General features: G+C 42.6%; 1 protein-coding gene across 2 annotated transcripts in view; it reads left to right on the forward strand.

The window, feature by feature from the left end:
• LOC132382031 (immunoglobulin superfamily member 21-like) overlaps positions 1-22,381 on the forward strand; it is a 405,374-nt gene that overhangs the window by 175,517 nt on the left and 207,476 nt on the right. For both annotated transcript variants that reach the window (XM_059951850.1, XM_059951849.1), the window contains exon 4: positions 9,526-9,644. In XM_059951850.1, the coding sequence (XP_059807833.1) occupies positions 9,526-9,644 (119 nt within the window). The remainder of the gene's footprint in view (positions 1-9,525; positions 9,645-22,381) is intronic.

The following is a 22,381-nucleotide window of genomic DNA, read 5'->3' on the forward strand; positions in this document are numbered from 1 at the left end:
AAGGAAGCATTGTCCGTACATTGTCAATATGTAATTGTCTTTTGCTGTGTGGTACATCAAATATCGACCCCACGTTGGACCAGCTAGACCTTTTGACCAAAAGCATCTCTATATAATGCCTGCTGTACATTGTTTTGTCAAATAAAGAAGCTGTTTTATATCTAATAGTACCTTTCTCCATTAACTTCATTTACGCCACAACACTGCACCGCCCCCCCCCCCCCCAACTTCCACTGGCCTCTTCTTCCACATTCCGCACCTCCCTCTGAATGAAGATGTTTCTCCTCAGATTCCCCTTAAATCTTTCAGCTTTCACCCTAAGCCTATGATCTCTAGTTCTGCTGTCACCCAGCCTCAGGGAGAAAAAAACCTGCATCTGTTCAGACAAGTATGAGGGCTGTTTTAACTTGCCTGAACTGTTTAGTGATGGCAGGTGAATGGAAGTAGTAGAGGAGGGTACAACTGCAATGTTTAAAAAACATTTGGATAGGCATATGGATAGAGTGGTCTTAGAGGAATATAGGCAAATGAAACCAGCTCAGAAAGGCACGTTGGTTGGTTTGGACAAGTGGGGCTGAAGGGCTCATTTGTGCATTATATAACACTCTGACTCTCACTCTGTGACTCTGGGACTTTGTAAAGAGGATTTTCTCCCACAGTGTAGCAGAAGTTTAAATTTCAATAAGGCCTTCAGTAACATACATTTAATAAGCGTCAAAAAGTAATAGCTGGCACTCACATGGAAAAATATATTGAATTAATATTTCTCAGATGCTGCAGGGACTATGATTACTTAATAAATAGACATTTTCTACACATGAGCTTTTAAATTTAAAACAAAGCAATGAAAACAGTGAAATAAATGACGACAATAAAAACACTTCAATGAAATTATATTCACGTGCTCCCCCCCCCCCACCCTTCTCGGAGTTATTGGGAAAACATCCCAAAGGTGCTTATTGCTCCACATGTCCACTTTCATGCTTAGACAGCAACTGCCTATTCAGCCTTGGTAGCAAAGGCAGGGGAAGGGTGAAAGGCTGTGTACGCAATTCCATTCAAATCTGAAGCTGTGGCATGCAGTTTCCTGCAGGGTGATTCTACTGCTGAATGACCAGGAGTAGCAGATATTGGACTTGGAGCTCATTGTCTCAGCTTTATTGGCCTGTATTTGTTTTCCCACTACTTACTTCCAAAGTGGGTTTGTGCGTTTAACACCAGAAGCATTGACCCTTTAGGATAATGCCCATTGTTTTGTGATTACTGCATAGGATTGTACAACAGGATTACTGCAACAAACTATGCCACTGCACAGTTACTGACAGTAACTAAGCACATCTTCATGAACATCACAGTTGGAGTTCAGTGGGATTATGCAAAGTATTAAAGATGAATGGCTTAAGTGCTTTGACGTCCTCCTTAATCTTGGTGAGTATGAGATCCTTTTAAATCTATTGATTGGCAAAAGGCCAGGGTGGAACTGGAATATCCCCTGATTGCTCAACGGAACAAGAGCACAGTGTGCCATCAAGTTGCAAGAACTACGGAAAAACCAGTGGGATTTCACTAGAAGTTACAAGATTGATGTTTACCATGCCGGAACGTCGAGACCCATGAGTCACAGCCTCAAAATAAGGGGTCAGTCAGAGCAGCCACAAGAAGCAATTTAAGTAACACACATACATACACACACGCACGCACGCACACACGCACACACGCACACACGCACACACACACACACACACACACACACACACACACACACACCGCACCCCCGAAGAAACTCAAGGCCAGGTAGCTTCTATGGAAAAGAGTACAGTCAACGATTCGAGCCAAGACCCTAGATTTTCTCTTGATTACGAGAAGAAATTTATTCACTCAGAGAGCAATGTATCTTTAGAAATTCTGCCCATGAATGTTATGTAGGCTCAGTTAGTGAGCGTATTCAAGACAGGCATCTAATATTTTTAGATATTAAGGAAAGAAAGAGGTAATGGGTTACAGTACAAGAGTGATGCAGAGGTTAAGGATCAGCTATGATCTCAATGAATGGTAAAGTAGCAGGAAGAGCTGAATAACCTTCTCCTGCTTCTAGTCTTCATCTTCTAATGTACTAGGTTCAACGACAAATTTATGCTCCGATGATTGGACTCAGCTGAGATGAGCGTTGAACTTGACCTCGGCCGTGCTGAGCTACAGAAGGGTACTGTGATGAAATGCTTTGAGAGGCTCATCATGGTTAAAATTAGCTCCTGCCTAAGCACGGACCTGGGTCTGCTGAAATTTGCCTGCAGCCATAATGGGTGCAATCTCACTGGCTCTCCACTCGGCCTTGGACCACCTGGACAATGGCAATGTCGATGTCAGTCTGCTGTTTATTGACTGCGGTACAGCATTCAGCAGCATCGCCCCCTCAGCACTAATCAATAAGCTTTAAAACCTGGGCTTCTGTACATCCCTCTGCAAGTAGATCCTTCCTCACTGAGAAATTGCAGTCAGTGTGAATTGGAAATAACATCTCCATCTCACTGACAATTAGCAGAGGTGCACCTCAAGGACGCGTGCTTAAACTGCTGCTTTAATCCCTCTGCACCCATGACTAGGCACAGTGCAAGCACCACTGCTGTCACAACGGTTTTCAGCAGAATCAGAGGGCAACAAGGAGGCGTACAGGAGTGAGGTTGATAGTGGGCTTCAGGAGGGGAAGTTGTGGGACTACATGCCTCACCGAGGGGTCAGCAGTGGAAAGGGTGAGGAGTTTCAAGCTCCTGGGTGTCAACGTCTCTGAAGGTCCATCCTGGGCTCAACATACTGACGCAGTTACAAAGAGGGAATGCCAGCGGCATTTAGGTAGAGGACCTCTGTTGGTTAGGGCCAACCATGGATAGTGTGTTTTCATTGTCCCTTTGATATGCAAGCCAGGGCAGCACAATATGGACAGCAGGCAGGCTCCCCCTCTCTACGCAGCTGATGAATCCAAAGGAGCAGCAGAGACCAATCCAGTTCAACACCAGTGGAGTCGCAGGAGCAGCTGGTCTGTATGGGCCTCAACATTGGACTGCCGTAGGGAATCCAGCTCTGGATATTTTCTCGGGGTTACGCACAAAGCCTTCACCATGAGTGGATGGAGCTGTGATGCAGCGGATGATTCAGATCAGAATTTCTTTTCCCTAGATGAGCTGCTAACCATGGCTGACAGGCCCCATCTGCCCAAAGTGACTGATTTGAAGGCGCCTGTAACCCACCTCTGTCCTTCTCCTGTCAGTGGAAACAGAAGCTACAACACACGTGAAGGCCAGGAGCTGAACCTGGTTGTCAGAGGCTATTTGAGATGAGTGCTTTAGCAGCCCTTAATGGATAGTGTGAGCTTATCCCCCACTACCTCCCCCAGCTATGACAACCTTCAGGAACCATCTATGCATAGTGGATTCAGGTTAATTAGGCCCTTAGTTAATTGGGTAATCATTTATTTGGGACTACTTTTAAAGAACAAGTACTAACTGATAAAATAGCCCGGAGTATCTTCATTTTCAAGTATTGTCAGTGGCATGTGTTTGTGTGGCTTTAAACCAAAACACAGTTCTTCGAGCAAACAGTTTTAGATAGCATCGGCAAAGCCGGAGTGGGGTCCCGAAGGCAGCTGGATGTCATTGAACATCCATCCAGCTCCTCCTGCAGCCAAGCTGGTGCCAAAGATATTGCTTCATAACCTCACTACACTGGTGAGGCAGAGAGGGCCGTCTTAACGACTGGGCATCTCAGGATCTCCATACCTTCCACCCAGGCTACTGATGATGATCATCATCACCCATTGTCCTTTGAGACAGACAGACGCCAACCGCCCCCTCAGTGCTATTGGCAGGGCAGTTTCTGGGTTCATGTGCAATAACAATGAATAATCAGTGACATATTTCAAGTCAGAATGGCATGGAAGCGGAGCCTGGAGGTTGAGATATTCCAGTGCGCCACTACCTCCAGGTTCCAGTTAGGGAGAAACTGCTGGAGCACTGCAGTTAAGTAACTGTTGTACTTTTTTGTATACGGTTCACACTGCAGCCACTGTGCACCAGCGATGGTGGGAGTTAATATGCAACGTGGTGGATGAGGTGTGCCATTTAAGAGAACTACTTTGTCCTGAACACTGATAGAGCATCTTTGGTATTGCCGGAGCTGCATTCATGCAAGCATGCAGAGAGTATTCCTCTACTGCCCTGAACTGTGCCTTGTAGATGTAGCGGTTTGGAAAATGACAGCAGGTGAGTCCCTCATGGGATGATACACAGTAGTCATTGTAATTCCGCAGCTAACGCTGCTGGGCTGCAGGACGATGGAGAAATTGCAGGCAGAGGCAGTTGCATGTGTGTGTTCCCTTTAATTATCAACTCCAATGTTTGAGCTTTTAGGGCTGGGAGCACTTACTGTATCCTAACTCCCTCTATGTCTACAAACAGTAGTTTCTGTGCTGCACTCCTGGCATCTTTTTCAGCGTCTTGCAAGCCAAGTAAAATGCATCCATCCATTTAACTACCTTGCAGCCGGTCTGAGCGACACCCATCTTGAGCACAAATGTGTTTGTAAAGTGTGTTTCGATTAGTTCGCGTTGTTTGTTTAGGCTGACTGGTAATGTGTATTTAGATTAATTCCTTAAATACCTTTGGAGAGGTTAGTGTTTTCATTGCATTTCCTTGTACATTAATACTGATGTTTGTTTACAATGCTCTACAGTACAAATATATTAATCCAGTACACTTTTGTTGATCTACAATCTGAATTAAGTAATTGAACTGGGCATCTCCATCCTTGCCCCTACCGCTTCTCTCTGGCATACCTCTGAATCTGTTCTTCTACAACCTGATCCCCCCCAACTCCTGTTCAAATTCATCCCAACTCCTGTGTAATTCTTGCTCTTGCACAGTTCCATCCCCATTGCTGGCTTTGTCCAGTCTTCTGGTTTCTTTGCTTTCCCATTTCAGGCTTCCACCATGTCGTCTTTTCCCAGGATATTTTGTTTTTGATGACTGCCATGGGGTTGGCATTTCTTTCATGTGATTAGAAACAGTGAGGAGGAAATGGTTTTTGGAGGTTCTCTGAAGAATTCCCAATATGACTACAGTATTCTGGTTGAGAACTTAGAAAGATGCAACCTCAGTATAATAATGCAGCTGAGAGGCCAGTCTGAAGATAGCGGTGTCTTCCAATAGAATCTCTAAGAGAAAACAACTCTGTTCTCAATAAAATATTTATCTGTCCTCCAAAGGCCATGTAAGATTCAGAGTCTCTTGGTTTACATCCATGCTGCTGATAATGTCCCGAAGCAAGCAAATAGATTCACTCTTAAATGTCCATTTACTGTTCTTGTCTTATGTCCTGACACCTGCTGAATGTTTCCTGTACTTCCTGTTTTTATTTCACATTTCAACCATCTGCAGTAATTTTCTCTTCTCACAATGCCAAGCAAGACTAGTGCCAGGCTTAGAAAACATCAACAACGTGAAGCTCCTAATTAGTGCCTACATTTAGAATAAATCCTAACAGTGTATGTATTATGCTTACAAAAGCTTAACTTCTTGTGGGCATAGTAAAAAGACATAGACGTAGGTGCAGAATTAGGCTACTCAATCATGGTTGATCCTTTTTGCCCCTCCTCAACCGCATTCCCTGGCCTTCTCCCCATAACCTTTGATACCATGTCCAATCAAGAACCTATTAATCTCTGCCTTAAATATACCCAACAACCTGGCCTCCACAGCTGCCTGTGGTAACATACTCCACAAATTCACCACGCTCTGGCAAAAGAAATTTCTCTGCATCTCTTTTTTAAATAGACACCCCTCTATCCTGAGACTGTGCTCTCTTGTCCTAGCCTCCCCCACCATGGGAAACATCCTTTCCACATCTACTCTGTCTAGGCCTTTCAACATTCGGAAGGTTTCAATGAGATCCCCCTCATCCTTCTAAATTCCAGGTGAGTACAGATCCAGAACCATCAAACATCTCTTTCAATTCTGGAATCATCTATATGAACCGCCACTGGACCCTCTCCACTGCCAGGACACCTTTTCTTAGATGAGGAGCCCAAAACTGTTCACAATACTCGAAGTGCAGCCTCACCAATGCCTTATAAAGCTTTAGCATTGCATCCTTGTTTTCATACTCTAGTCCTCTTGAAATGAATGCTAACATTACATTTGCCTTCCTCACCACTGACTCTACCTGCAAGTTAACCTTTAGGGTGTGCTGCACAAGGATTCCCAAGTCCCTTTGCTTCTCAGATTTTTGGATTTTCTCCTCGTCTAGAAAATAGTCTGTACACTTAATTCTATTACCAATGTGCATGCCACGCATTTTCCAACATTGTATTTAATTTGCCCTTTCTTGCCCGTTCTCCTAAACTGTCTAAGTCTTTCTGCAGCCTACCTGTTTCCTCAACACTGCCTGCTCCTCCACCAATCTTCATATCATCTGCAAACTTGGCAACAAGGCCATCTATTCCAACAGCTAAATCACTGATATACAGTGTAAAAAGAAGAGTTCTCAAAACCAACCCCTGAGGAACACTACTGGTCACTAGCAGCCAACCAGACAGGGATCCTTTTATTCCCACTTGCTGCCTCCTATCAATCAGCCAATGCTCTAACCATGTTAGTAATTTTCCTGTAATACCATGGGCTCTTAACTAGGTAAGCAGCCTCATGTGTGTTATCTTGTGAAAGGCCTTCTGAAAGTCCAAATATACATCCACTGCATCCCTTTTATCTATCCTACTTGTAATCTCCTCAAAGACTCCCAACAGGTTCATCAAGCAAGATTTTCTCTTAAGGGAATAATGCTGACTTTGTACTATCTTGTCCCATGTCACCTAGTAATCCATAACCTCATCCTTAACAATTGACTCCAACATCTTCCCAACCACTGAGATCAGGCTAACTGGTCTATAATTTCCTTTCTGCTGCTTTCCTCCTTTCTCAAAGAGTGAAGAGACGTTTGCAATTTTCCAGTCCTCTGACACCATACCAGAGTCCAATGAATTTTGGAAGTTCATTGCTAATTCCTCCACAATCTCTAATGCTGCCTCTTTCAGAACCCTAGGGTGCAGTTCATCTGGTTGGGGTGACTTACATATCCTTAGGTCTTTCAGCTTTTTGAGCATCTTCTCCCTTGTAATAGCAACTACACCCACTTCTCTCACACCCTTTAACATCCAGCACACTGCTAGTGTCTTCCACAGTTAAGACTGGTGCAAAATATTCATTTAGTTCATCTGCCATCTCCTTGCCCCCCATTATTATTTCTTCTGCCTCATTTTCTAGTGGTCCTATATCCACTCTCATCTCTCTTTTATTTTTTACATACTTGAAAAAGCTCTTACTATCCACTTTGATATTGTTTGCTAGCTTTCTTTCATATTTTGTCTTTTCCTTTCTAACTAATGATTCCTTTAGTTGCTCTCTGTAGGTTTTTAAAAGCTTCCCAATCTTCTAACTTCCTGCTAGTTTTTGCTTTGTTGTATGCCCTTTCTTTGGTTTTTACATTCGGATTGACTTCCCTTAATGTGGCTGGTCAAGGCTGGATTTGACGTCATGACCAATGTGATGTTGAAGTTCTCCACCTGGAGCCACAGTTAGCACCCTATCATGCAGGAGAGGCGATCAGATGAAGCAATAACCAGCTTAATCCATAGTGATTCCAATTTTCTAACAAAACGTAATAGTAACCATACAATTAGGATACTGCGAATAGGTCACGCTGATTTTAGTCTTGATTGTGCATCCTGCTGTTCCACCAAATGGGGTTCGATGCTCAGGGCACTCCTTTTTAATTTACCATTTAGAAATTTTATTTCCGTCGTGATTGGTTTTAAATTTGAAACATGAGATGTACATTTAAAGCAAAAATAGTCAAAGCCTGAATGCTGGAGGCTCAAGAATGGTTCCATCCTGTTGCTTTATTGAATGGGCCTCTTCTACAATAAGACTGACTCGTAACGTCAGAGTCTACCTTGTCATGGCCTTGCACCTTATTGTCCACTTGCACTTCCCCTTCCCTGTAACTGTAACATTGTACTTTACATCTTGATATGGCTTTTCCCTTGCTCTACCTCGATGCACTGATTTGATGGAAATTATCTGTATGGTACAAAGGTACAAACATTGTACCTTGCAATGACAGACCCATTCTATTTAGAAGATCAGATGAGGATGTGTTTGAGCATAAGAAAGCCAAATGCCAAGAGCTGGTAGAGCAGTACTAGAGACAGAAGTGGAGGGCACAATGCTAACCCATAGAGGAAGGATGTCAAGGTTTTACTGGGTGTTCGCTATGCAGAACCTATTCTCTCCTTAGCTTTATGGGAGCTGCAAAGAGAAGAGCCATCTGGATGATCAGAGAGCCTGCTGAACGAGTCTCCAGATGGCTATGGATGATCTATGGACCAAAGCTGCTGAGACACAAGCCAGGGCCTGATCAGCCTTGGCTGGGTCACATGAGTGAGACTGATGTTGGAAGACCGGAAGCACATGATGACTCCAGGTTACATCACTCATGATGTGTCCCACCACATTCTAGGATGTGTCTTAGCAGAGCAAGATCATCCATGTAAATATTAAGTTCCTAGTCATTTTGCTTGAAGATCATAAGATTTCTGTACGGTGGAGTGAAGGGTTGACCTTTGCCAGTCGTAATTAGGTCCTTTGGTGAAAATGAATACTGCCCGCTTTATATGATGATATAAAATTACTGAGGTTCTTTCCATCCAACCGATAATCATCACAAAACTATCATTTTTATTCAGAAAGGTTATTAGGCATTGGAAGTATGACTATATCCCACTGGTGCAGTATGGGGAATTTGTACCTGAGGGACATTATTGGAGATAATCTAATCTTCGATTATATCTTCTATGATTAAAATGGTTGCATATTCCCATCAAATGCTTTCTCTCATTTTGATCATGACAAAATTTCCTCTTTTCTTTAGTCTATGGAATGCGATGTAGGACTTCTGCCTGGACAATTTGCTTCCAGATGTAGCAACTCCCAGGTGTTAAGTTAGCCCTGGTATTGGCCAGACCTGAGTCTGCAGAGCAGGGAGCTCTCATGGGTCACAAGAAGAATGCTGATCCATTGAATCTTATCAAAATAGCAAACAAATAGAATTGCATGATGATGTGATCCGGAATAACTCCAAAACATCTCATTTATCCAACATCTGCATATCATCTTTTTAGATCACACCATGTGGAAACCGAATTATTACACAGATCCACACACAATCTATACATAGGAGAATTCCATAGCCAGCATTCCCAGAGAGAGTGCTACACTCACAGAAACACAGTGATAATTTGTGCTAAAATATCTTAACCAAAGTACTGTATGTCTTTGTGGAGTTGGGGTGGGTGGGGGGGAAAGACAGGTAAAATTCTCCGCTGGGTCAGAAACTTGTCTCTATTTGACTTAGGAGTGAGCTGTGTTTTAATCTGGTGAATCATGATTAATATTTTTCTTCTTTTTTTGTCTAAAACAGTATCCCTGAAGTCCGGATTTTGGATAATGGGCCTTTCGAGTGTCATGTTGGCATCTATGATAGAACAAACCGCAAGAAGTTTCTGGAAGCATATGGCCGTGCCTTTCTCAATGTTATGGGTAAGTTAACAAGCACAGAGGTAACCTTCCATTTTATTTATTTAGAGACATAGCGTTGAAAAGGCCTTTCTTGCCCTTTGAGCTGTGCCGCCCAACAACTCCCGATTTAGCCCTAGCTTAATCATGAGACAACTTATAATGACCAATAGCCAGTACATCTTTGGACTGTGGGAGGAAACAGGAACACACAGAGAAAATGCACACATTCCGCTAGGATGATGTACAAACTCCTTAGAGAGGATGCCGGGTTTGAACTCTGAATTCTGATGCCCGAACTGTAATAACATCATGCCACCCAGTATGCAACTGTGGTGTGGGAATGTAATGCATGGGAAGAGAGTTTGAGAAAGCTCACATCTTGGAAGATTTTCAGTATATACAGATGCACATATCTATGCATGCCTTTTCCCACGGATACCACAGTGTAAGAAAACGCAAGTTATGCAAGCAAGTTTGCAGCCAATCTGCCTAGAAGGCTGGCAGGATTACTAGATTTGTGAAGTTACTAACCTGGTTTCTTTTTTGGCTTGGGTTCTTTGTGAGTGACATTTTTCTATTAACTGAGCAAAAGGTAATTCATCTCTATAATTCAAGGACTGTTTATACGATCACAGTCTCAGAATTCTTATTTCATCCAGCAATGTTGTTATTTATGGAGAATCCATGACCTCCAGATCCTGGTTTTTCATTAATGACAAAATAATAGTTGGTTTATTGAAAAAAATGGATCAGAGTTTGTATTATACAACAGTTTCTACATCTCATTTTCCTCTCTCACTCACTCACTCCTGCTCCTAATAAGCTAGAAAAAACATTCTTTCCTGTTAATCTTTCCCTTGAAACTAGCTTCCAAGATCTTGTTCATTCATTCTCTTGGCCTTTCCTCCTTCTTCACCAGTGAGTTAACTTTTATAACTTCTCTGGGAATTCCTTCATGCTGCAGTCTGCAGTTATTCAAGAAAGAGACTCATCACCACCTTGGTGAGGGTGATTACGAATAGCTAGAAACAAGCGCCCTTGCCACGTTCCTTCTTCAAACTAAAATTAAATCCAGCCGCAGACAAAATTAAAACCATCCCCTCTTGTTTCCCCAAATCCTTAACCCATCCCTTGAATACTCTTCCACCTCTCTGGAGCCAGACTCTTCCATGTTGGCTCCAACTCATTGGCTGAAATTTTCTAAAAGATCCTTACTGAGCATCGACAGGTAGGCAGTTGGTCTGAACCATCCTAATTACTCCCTAACTCACACTGGTAATGAGCATTCACTAGGGACAGTCAAATTCAAACAATACTTCTGATTAAATCACAGAATCATCGAACATTATGGCAAGAAAATGGTACTTGGTCTATTGGACCCGTACATGGTCTCTATTGAGCTATCCATCTAGCCTCTTGTCTCTTTCTTATAGTCCTAGAAATACCTTTCCTCAAGTATTTACCCTTTTCCCTTCTGTAAGTTATTTGCTTGTTTCCATCAGTCTTCCAGGTGATACTTTCCAACTCGAGGAGATAGATTTTATTTTGTAAGTTTTAGTAATTGAGCGCAAAAGACAACTGGCACAGAAGAGGAATTGAGGCTTGGGGCAGATCAACCGGGATCATGTTTAATGGTGGGGCAGGCTTGAGGGGCAGAGTGGCCTATTCCTTGCTGCTATTTCAGTTCAACAAAACAGCACAAAAGAATAATTGTCAACTTCCACCAGCATCGCTTCCAACTCCCACCTTCTGTTCCTTAGCCAATTATGTAACCTCTGTGTCCACTAGTTTCATAGCTCCTGCTGGTGAAAATAATTTATCCATAATTGCAAGCCCTTCATCTGAAGTATTTTTTTGGTACTGTGTCAAAGGAACGCCGCAGTGTTCCTGAAGCCTACCACCACTTAGGAGAGGAAGAAAGCTTTAAGCGGCCCACAGGCTGAGATCTGCTCGACTATTGTGCCAAGCTTCTGCAGCTGCCAACAACAATCACTCCAGGTGCCCAAGGCATAGCAGCATTTATAGTTTTCCTCCTCTTCCTCCTCCCAGTGCCAGGCTGCTTGGTCCAGAAAGATATATCACCAGGACTTAAGTGAAACTGACCCAGAGGCATCTTGCTGAGCCAGGGTGGAACATGCCAAGAAACCCACTGCTGACCTGCTGTGTGTTTCCCTCTCATGCTGGTATTTCCCAAGCCTTCAGGTACTTAACTTGAAAAGAATGAATAGAAAGAGTTACATTTATGTAAAAGGTGGTTATTTTAGTCAAAATATTAAATCTACATTGACGTGGTTCTGGCATTTTGTTCAGCTGCACTCCACTTTCTCTGTAGCTGCTACTCTATATTCTGCTTTCCTTGTATTGTCTCAATGTGTATATGTATGGCATGATCTTACAATGCTATGCAACTAGAAGCTTTAAGGCTGATTTATACTTGTGCGTACGGGCTATGCTGTAGCGGGCATGCGTTGGCATGCACTAGAACGTTAGTTGGCGGTGGGGTTTCTATGCCACTGTGTTGAGTTTCTTTGTGAGAGACATGGGCGAGGAAATGCATTTCAAACACTTTCGCATGTCGGCAGGTAGATTTGACTATTTGGTTCATCTGTTTTGCATCGGTGTACAGACATGGCAACCGGAAAAGCAACCGGAAATGTGTAAGAGGAAATGCGTTGCTACCAAGTGGACCAATCACTGTTGTCGCTGTCTGTGTCGCCACGAGTTACTGTTTTGGGGAGGTGCACGTCACCCTATGGTGTAGGGTACAGTGTAGGTGCAACACACAAGTATAAATCAGCCTTTATATTGTATCTCCGTACACATGACAGCAATAAACCAACTTCTATTCCAAGCAACATATAAACTGTTGGAGGAACTCAGCGAGCCAAGCGTAGGTTAATGGGATTGGTGGAAAGGTACATAATTCACAACCACTGACATTGAGTTGGAGTTCATTTTAAGGGTCTGGTCTGACGTGGTGGTGTATTTACTTGAAGTATTTTTTTACTGCGCTTCGTCTTCAGTGTTTGGTCACTGAATGAGCTATTGTGGTTTTTCTTAAACATAAAACGCCTTATGCTGTTTTATTTTGCAAAGGCCTACACGCTCATCTGTGCAAGGAAAGGAATGGTCAATGTTTTGGGTCAAAATCCTCCATCACGACCAGTGCAGTGCTTTGATTTAAAGTATCGACAATCCCTTTCCTCCCATGGATGCTGCCGGTTCTCCTCAGTTCTTCCGGCAATTTCTTTGTTGCTCCAGATTCCAGCATCTGCATTCTCTTGTGTCTCCAATATCAAATCCACATTCTCTGCTAAAGAGGAAGATCACTGAAAGTCTACATGTAGTGCACAATTTACAGACCGTATCATGATCACCAGGTGTTCTATGTAGGGTATGTTACCAGTAGACACTGATACTGTAAAATGGAAGACTACAGTTTTTTTTAATGTTTAAATTTAACTGGACATGGAACGTAGAAAAATTGCTCCTTAGACCATAAGGAATTCTGCATTCCTGTCAAATCCTAATGCTCTGTGCCTGTTGTATTCTTTGTTAATTGATAATGTTATACAGTTATCCTGAGAGCACCGAGAGTCACAGAGACCCAGCTCACATCTGCACTCACAGGACCTTTTGATATCTGACTAGAGTCTCGAGCAACAGTCTACCTAAGCTGATGGTTTTCAAAGTGGGGGTCAAAGCTCTTGGGTCGGCGACAGGATGTTAAGTGATGTTAAGGATGGCAAAGCTGATACTGCAGGGATCAGCAGTGCAGGGTTCGCGGAATGTAGGTAACAGGTAGAAGAGAGGCCTGGGGAGTTTGGGGGTGGGGGGAGAGCACAGCGAGCTTGAGGACGATCAGCAGTCTAGAAAGCTCTATATTCTTCTCCCGCTCTAAAACAGCTAGCTGTGTGTGATAATCAAACAGAACTGGAATATCATATTCTTGCTACGTTTTCCTGAAGAATATGACCAAAGTAGTTGGATTATGCCGACAATTTGATTTATAGTTACCTAGTTAGTGTTATTGGGCCATGTGAAAAGCTATTTGGGTGAAGTGAGTCACTGGAAAAACATTTGAAAACCAGTGGTGCAGCCATTACAGCAAAGTAACCACCATAAGACCACATCACAGGGGCAGGATTAGGCCCGTCAGCCCATTGCATCCACTCCAACACAGCTGATTTATTAATGCTGTCAACCCCATTCTCCTGCCTTCCCCCTGTAACCTTTGACACTCTGACTAACCAAGATCTGATCAATCTCTGCTTTTAATACATTTAATGACTTGGCCTTCACAGCTGTCCATGGAAATGAATTCCACAGACTGCCCATCTCTGGCTAAAGAAGTGCCTTCTCATTTCTATTCTAAATGGATGTTTCTCTATTCTGAGGCTGTGTCCTCTGGTCCTAGAGTCACCCACTATTGGAAATGTCATCTCCACATCCACTCTGTCTAGACCTTTCAATGTTTGATAATGAGATTCCTCCCCCTCCCCCCAATTTGTCTAAACTCCAGTGAGTACAGGCCCAGAACTATCAAACACTCTTCAAATGTTAACCCTTTCCTTCTTGGAATCACTGTTCTGAGCCTCCGCCGGTCCCTCTCTAATACTGGCACATCTTTTCTTTGATAAGTGGCTCAAAACTGCTCACAGTACTCCATGGGGCCTCATCAATGCCTTATAAAGCCTTAGCACTACTTCCTTATTCTCATATTCTACTCCTCTTGAAAAGAATGCTGACATTGCATTTGCCTTCCACTGTCTCAACCTGCAAGTTAACCTTCAGGGAATCCTGCAACAAGGACTCTCAAGTCTTCTGCATATCTGATTTTTGAATTTCTATCCATTTAGAAAATAATCTAAATGTGCATGACCATACATTATCCTACACTATATACCATCTGCCACTTTTTTGCCTATTCTTCTAATCCATCCAATTCATTTTGCAGATTCCCTGCTTCCTCAACGCTATCTGCCTGTCCAACTATTTTTGTGTCTTCTACAAACTTGGTCACAAGGCTATTAATTCTGACATCCAAATTGCTGACAAATGACACAAAAAGAAGCAGTCCCAGTACTGACCCCTATGGAACGCCATTTCTCACAGGCAGCCAACCAGAATAAGCCCCCTTTATTCCAACTTTTTGCCTCCTGCTTATCAGCCAATCTTCTATCCATGCTAGCTTCTTTCCTGTAATACCAGGAGCTGTTATCTCATTAAGCAGCCTCATGTGCAGCACCTTGTCAAAGGCCTTCTGAAAATCCAAGTACTCAACATCCACTGACTCCCCTTTGTCTATCTTTGTTGTTATTTCCGCAAAGAATTCTAACAAATTTGTCAGTTAAGATTTCCCCTGAAGGAAACCCTGTTGATTTTGGCCTATTTCATCATGACCCTCCAAGTACCCCGAAACCTATCCTTAATAATGGACTCCAACATCTTTGCAACCACTGAAGTCAGACTAACTGATCCCTAATTTCTTTCCTTCTGCCTCCCTCCCTTCTTAAAAAGTGAAGTGACATTTACAGTTTTCCAGTCCTCCAGAACTATTCCAGAATCCAGTGATTTTCGAAATATCATTACTAATGCCTCCACAATCTCTGCGGCTGCCTCTTTCAGAATCCTGGGGTGTAGTCCATCTGGTCTAGGTGATTTATTTATCTTCAAACTTTTCAGCTTCCCACGCATCTTCTCCATAGTAACAGCAGTTTTGCCCCCTGGATACTCACATACAGCTACTGTCTTCCAGAGTGAAGACTGATGCAAAATACTTCAGTCCACCATTCCTTTCTCTCCTATTACTGCCACTCCAGTATTGTTTTCTAGTGACCTAGTATCCACTCTCACTTCTCTTTTACTCTTTCTATATCTGAAAACACTTTTGGTATCTCTTTGATATTTTTGACTAGCTTACCTTCATATTTCATCTTTTTTTTCTCCTTATGTTTTTTTTAGTTTCCTTCTGTTGGTTTTTAAAACCTTCTGAATCCTTTAACTTTCACTATGTTTTGCTATATTATATCACCTTTCTTTTCCTTTTATGCTGTGTTTGACTTCTCTTGTCACCCGTAGTTGCTTCATCTTCCCTTTGGAATACTTGTTCATTTTTGGGATGTATCTATCCTGCACCTTCTGAATTGCCCCCTGAAACTCCAGCCATTGATGTTCTGCTAACATCCCTGTTAGAGACCCCTTCCAGTCAACTTTGGCCAGCTCCTCTCTCATGCCGATTTAAATTCCCTTTACTCCACTGCAATACTGATACATCTGACTTCATCTTCTCCCTCTCAAATCACAGGGTGAATTCTATCATATTATGATCACTGCCTCCCAGGGGTTCCTTTACATTAAATTACCCAGTCAAATCTGATTCATTCCACAGTGCCCAACCAGAATTGCCTTTTCCCCAGTGGGCTCCACCAGAAGCTGCTCCAAGAAAATATCTCATAGGCGTTCTACAAATTCCCTCTCTTGGGATCCAGCACCAACCTAATTTTCCCAATCTACCTGCATATTGAAATTAGCGTGATTAGCGTAACATTGCCATTATGACATGCTTTTAACGTTTTTCCTTGAAGTTTATATGCCACATCCTGGCTACTGTTGTGTAAATGTTAACTGCTGCTGGAATCTTGTCAGCACAGCAGTGCTCACACTTCAGGAGATCAGAGAACTCTGCATGAACGAGGTTTCACATCTGCAGGAGCACTGCTCTAATGGTGCAACAGCTACATAACTGGACAATGAAATGCAATGAAATGCTTACAGTCGAATTTAAATTTAGTCAAAAATCTTTACAATGAAACTGTTGGTCTCAGTAACAATGATCACACACTAGTTGATTGTTGCAAAAATGCATCACTAATGCCCTTACCCTGAATAGCCTATTGGTGATGCCAGACCCTGCAATATGGTTGACTCTGAAACAGCCTGGCAAGCAACTTGGTTTAAGGCAATAAGAAATGGACAACACATGGTGGTCCTGTCAGTGACATCCAGAACCTGGAAAATGAACCAATAAGAAAAGGATATTCCTGGATGGATAACCACCCGCCATAGTAGATGGACTGCATCTGGAGAAGATTACTAATGGATACTACTTGGAATGGGTAGGTGGTTTTATGAGGAAAGTTTGAACTGGGCTAGGCACGTGTCTGCTGGAGTTCAGAAGAGTAAAAAAAGGATTTAAGGTGCCTCCATGGAAGGAGGTTATAAAAATTCCGTCAGAAACGTCAGAGAATCAAGAGTGTAGAGAAAACGAGAAACAGTGGTGATAAAAAAGCAAAGTGCTTGAGAGGCTGCTGCTGCTAAGTTAACAAATTTCATGACACATGCCTGTGATAATAAACCTGATTCTTATCCTGAAGCTGTCAGGACTGAAAGCCACTGAGGTGAACGTACAGGTACAGCAAGCCAATGGGTGGCAAAGGGTCCTGACAAAGGGTCTCGGCCTGAGAAATAAACCATTTATTCCTCTCCATAGACACTGCCTGACCTGCTGAGTTCCTCCAATGTTTTGTGTATGTTGCTCTGGATTTCCAGCATCTGCAGAATCTCTTACTTTTAGGCAAATGGTACATTAGCTTTTATTACAAGAGGATCTAGAGACACAAATATAAATTTACTATAAATTTAGGGCCTTTGTGAGACCTCTGCTGAAGTATTGTTTACAGTTTCATTCTCCTTAACTAAAAAATAAAAAGATAAACAAATGAAAAGAGTAAAAGAATGAGAGAAAGTGCAAATGAAGATTAAACAGACTGCTTCCTGTGATTGTAGGTTTGCAGTGATAAGAGATTGAGTAAACTAGAGTTAGAGAAATGAAAGGCTATCATACTGAAATTTTATAAAATTCTCATAGGAGTTAGCATAGGGTTTGGCAGGATAGGTGCAGGCAGGAAGATTTCCCTGGGTGAAGAGTCTGGAATAGGGGGTCACTGACTTACAATAATGCACGATCCACCTAAGACAAACATGAAGAGAAATTTCTTCATATATATGGTAGTGAATCTTTGAAATAACGTATTGGGGAGGGCTTAGAGTCTCTGTTGTTGAGTTTTTTTTAAAGCGGAGTTCACTACATTTCTGGATATAAAGTGAATTCAGGAATATGGGGATTGGACAGAAAATGTAGTTGAGGTAGAAGACCAGCCATGGTCTGGATGAATGGCAGAACAGGCTTGAAAAGACCAAGTAGACTATACTGCCCCTGTTCCCATGTCCTTACGTTTTATGTGATAATCCCGACGAGTCTTGAGAAGTTGAGAGTGGAGAAGAGTAACATCTAGAACAACAGATCACACATTTAAGAGACAGATTTTTCCCATATACAGAGTTATAAATCTTTTGAAATTTCTTCCCCAAAGAAAATTTTTTGAATGTAAAACAGACGGACAGAATCTTAATAAAGCAAATGTTATGGGGGAGGGTTTGGCAGTCTAGAGTGCAGAGTTGAGACTACATCAGACCAACTATGATCTTGTATAGGTGGTATAGATTCTAATTCATATGTTCATCTGCCTTCCCCATGTACTCTTGCAGGAGAGGGATATGGAGGTCCAGTAGCACAGTTGTGAAAATGGCTGTCTCACAGCAACAAACCGGATTCCATTTTGACCTTGGGTGCTGCCCATGTGAAGCTGGTACATTCTCCCTATGACCATGTGGGTTTCCTCCACATAACAAAGACATGAAGGTTGATAGGTTTATTGGCTTCTGTAGAGTGCCCCTCATGTGCAGGTGAGTGATAGAATCTGAGAAAGTTAATGGGAATGTGGGGAGAATAAAAATTGAATTAATTTAGTGTAAATGGGTGGTTGATCAGCATGAATTCATTGGGCTGAATGGCCTGTTCCTAGGCTGCATTCCTAGACTGTGACTTCCACTAGCAAAGTGACCAGGATCAGCCAACTTTCTTTATGCTGGGAACTCCTGTCAGGTATTCAGTAAGGCAGAGAAAGCACAGCATTCACTCTCTGGCTGAAGTACAAAGGGAATATTCAGGGAGGGAAAGATCAGTAGAGGGCTGGTGAAGTCTTAACAAAGCATCAAATACACTTTTGATATGTTTAGAACCTTTCTTCAAATGAAATATGCTCAATTTCAGCCAGCAAGTGAACATTGAATGGGGTTTGGCATCATTCAAAATACTCTGCATGAACTTATCACTCCTGTTCAGCTGTTTGGACTTCAGAGAGATTGATATGATGATATTAGCCAAGAAAATTTTTCACATTTCACATTCCTCAAGGAGCTAAATTTCCATTCGGATGCTTAGTAAACCTGCACATATCCATCCCAGCCTAGGCTTCAACTCCTCTGTTAAGGTGGCATCATTTACCAGATGTAGGCTAAACTCATGTCAGGTTGAAGACGCCACTTTCACCAACTCATTAGCACCTGGATTATTCATCTATTCCTGCTCCCAGTGCACTGCTCTCCTTGTGTGTGGTAGGAAATACACAATTCAGCAGCAAGCCACACTTCACTCAACTGAAAATGGGTGTCAGGATATCGTGCGCTCACGCGTACAATTGAGTAAGAAAAAAACTGATGATTTTGACAGCACAAATAAAGCAAGGATAACATAGAATTTCATAAATATATATATACCTCAATCTGACTGTAGAACTCCACTAAAGACAAAATGGCTTTCCCCTTGATGTGGTCCAACTGGATTTCAGAATCAGTCGGCAGCACTATCAAAGTAGAAGTTAGCAGGGCCATATTTCAAATTAAGACCCTGAACACTCCCTGCTTGGCATCTGAGGTCCTTTTCTGTAATGTTTCCAGCCGGGAGCAGAGCACTGTGTTCCTGTGTGAGAAGCATTGCAGGAGTAAGAATCAAAGGTGAATCCGTAGAGACCGGAACCAATGGCCTCAAACTGAAGATTGCCTTTACTTCTGCCATGAGAGCGCACACAACCTCATGACACAAGCTGGAAAATCCTGCACGCCTCAGCAATAGAATACAAGGTTCTCCTGAACACTCCAGTCACGTGCTCCCATGAATTGTCCATAGGAATCTGGTGGATAAAGTATCAAGTACAGTCTTGGCTCAGCACCTTAGGAACCTTCATCACTTTCTGGGACCCAAGTCCATGGTAATCACCAACTAAACTTATACCACAATTAGAACATAGTCTTCTGGATGGGCCACAGATGGCAAACAACCATCCCAGTGTATTAATGCAACCAGGTTTATTCATGAACTCCGTCAGTTCTGTGTGACCAGCCTGAGTGCTCAGGCAAGTAAAGAGCACCACCCATCAACTGTTGTAAGCTATCCCTTCTTGTGTATGTGTACTAACCACAGTCCGAGGATCAAGGACATCCAGACCACTGTAAGTGAATGGTGGAGTGGTGCACAGTCACTTCTCTGGCAAGTTTGACATCATTTGCCTTTCCATTTTACCCTGTAGCTTCTGACAAGTGACACAGTGATCTAAAATGCTACCTATGTGTCTCTTACTACCAATAAGCCAAACACCAGTAGCTCTAATGTAAATATACGCATTGATGCTCATGATGATGGTATATGAGCAACATGGAGTCTTGATGCTTGCCAAGCAAAGTCATGGGGATCCTCTCTGACTGCTCAGATCTGTGTGCTTTTTAACAAAACAAGGAGGAACTTTGGATGAAGGCGTCTCATTCCGAACTTTCCCAGGTGCCTGAAAAGTTTGCTCTTTCTTCTTCCGCTCTTCTTCAAGCAAATTACATTTTTTGAGATAACTTCAGTAAAACAACCATTCACAGTAGACACAGAGTGTTGCTCCTCCACAGCTACAGCTGGGTGATCATCAATAATGACATCACTTGCATAATTTTTTAAAAAACTGGACCAAAGCATCAATTTTCTCTTTAGGTTTGTGCACACCAGATTTTCCGTTTGCTTCCTTCTTTTTATTTGATAACATCCTTCACTGCATTTTGTGCAGCTGCTGGATCATTGGAAGCCAGAAACTCAACACAATACACTGTGTTGGCACACCCTCCATTCACTGCTATCTGATCACATAGTTGTTCTACCTATCTTTTGCTTTTTGCTGGCTGCAAGAAATCTTTTTGATTCTGGGACCAGTTCCATTAGACAATGGAGATTTTCCACCGTACCCTAGATTTGGTTTTGCCTAGCAATTGGGTGTTGGCTGGAGAAACTGCATTTAGCTAATTCTTTTCTCTACCCAAGTCCAATCTCTGCCACATCCACTTCAGGAGGGAGGATTTCCTGAGTTCTCTCTATTTCATCTCTCAGTTAAGTCGCTACTTTCAGAAGCTGTTTCCCACTCCTGAATTGCTCGGTCTGAAGAATTTTAATTGGATAGATCTGGTGACTTATTTCCAACAACAATGGAAACCATTTCCTGAGGACCTGTTCTTGTTGTCACGCTGGTTATGTAATTGTTTACATGTACAGATACATCACTGTTTACATCGGTGTCTGCATCCCCTTCTTGTCTGAGCCGTCCGAATCATGGAGGTTTATTCTGTTAAGGAGGTCTCCTTTTCTATGGTGGCATATCCATTGATCATTCCCTTTGGGTGGCTGGTCTTCTGTGCTCCAGTTTCCAGAAAATGAGATTTTGTCCGCCATTCTGTTTTTCTCTCCAACATTTTTATGTTAGGGCTGTAAATGTTAGGGCTGTTATCTTTCCTTTAAGGTTAATATGGCTTGTTCAAGGGCTAAACAATGAAGGCCTCTCATTCTCAAGTTCAAGTTTATGGCCATTCAACTGTCATGTTTATTGTCATGCCGCCAAACAGGAGAACATTCTTCTGGACCAAGGTTCACGACACAGTCTACATAATTCACACTCGTTACACATAAAATAATATTATCACAAATAAATTAACAAATAATAAGGTGTTTATACGATGCAAGTTAAAAAATAAACAGTATAATGCTACTGACATTTCATATATGATGAGATGTGGGTGGTGACAGGGAGTTACGTCGTCTTTTGGCCTGGGGGATGAAGTTGTTTCCCACCTTACAGTTCTTGTCCTATTGCTATGGTGTCTCCAGCCTGATGATAGAAGGTCAAAGAGATTGTTGGGTGAATGGGAAGGATCACTGACAATGCCAAGGGCCCTGCATACACAACACTCTTGATAAATATCTCAGACAGTTGGAAGAGCGACCCCGATGATCCACTCAGCAGTCCTTGCAATCTTTCGTAAGGACTTGCAGTTTGATGCCTTGCAAATCCCATACAAGATGGTGATACAGCTGGTCAGGAAACTCTCAACGGTGCTCTTGTAGAAATTGTTGGGAAGGGGAGCCTCACCAGCCTCAATCTCCTCAGGAAGTGGAGATGCTACTATGCTTTCATGACCAAAGTGGTGGAGTTGATTGATTCGGTGAGGACAGTTTACCCACCAGCATCTGAGGGATGATCATATTGAATGCCGAGCTGAAGGAAAGAAACGGCATCCTGGCATACGAGGTACCATTTTCCAGGTGGGACAGGACAGAATGGAGTGGATTGATTTGATAAGCAAACTGAAAAGTGTCCAATATAGAGGGAAGATGGGATTTAATGCCGTCGGTAACTTGTCGCTTAAAGCACTTCATTATTGTTGAGGTCAGTCCCACTGCACAGTAGTCATTGAGGCAGGGCACTGTTACTCTCTTGGGCGCCACGATGCTGGTGACTGCCTTGAAGCCTAAGGGGACAGTGGACTGTTTTAGGGAGATGTTGAAGATATCTGTTAGTTAACTGAGCTGCACATTCCTAATCACCCAA

This window comes from Hypanus sabinus, chromosome 27 (genome assembly GCF_030144855.1).
Source record: "Hypanus sabinus isolate sHypSab1 chromosome 27, sHypSab1.hap1, whole genome shotgun sequence".
NCBI lineage: Eukaryota > Metazoa > Chordata > Chondrichthyes > Myliobatiformes > Dasyatidae > Hypanus > Hypanus sabinus.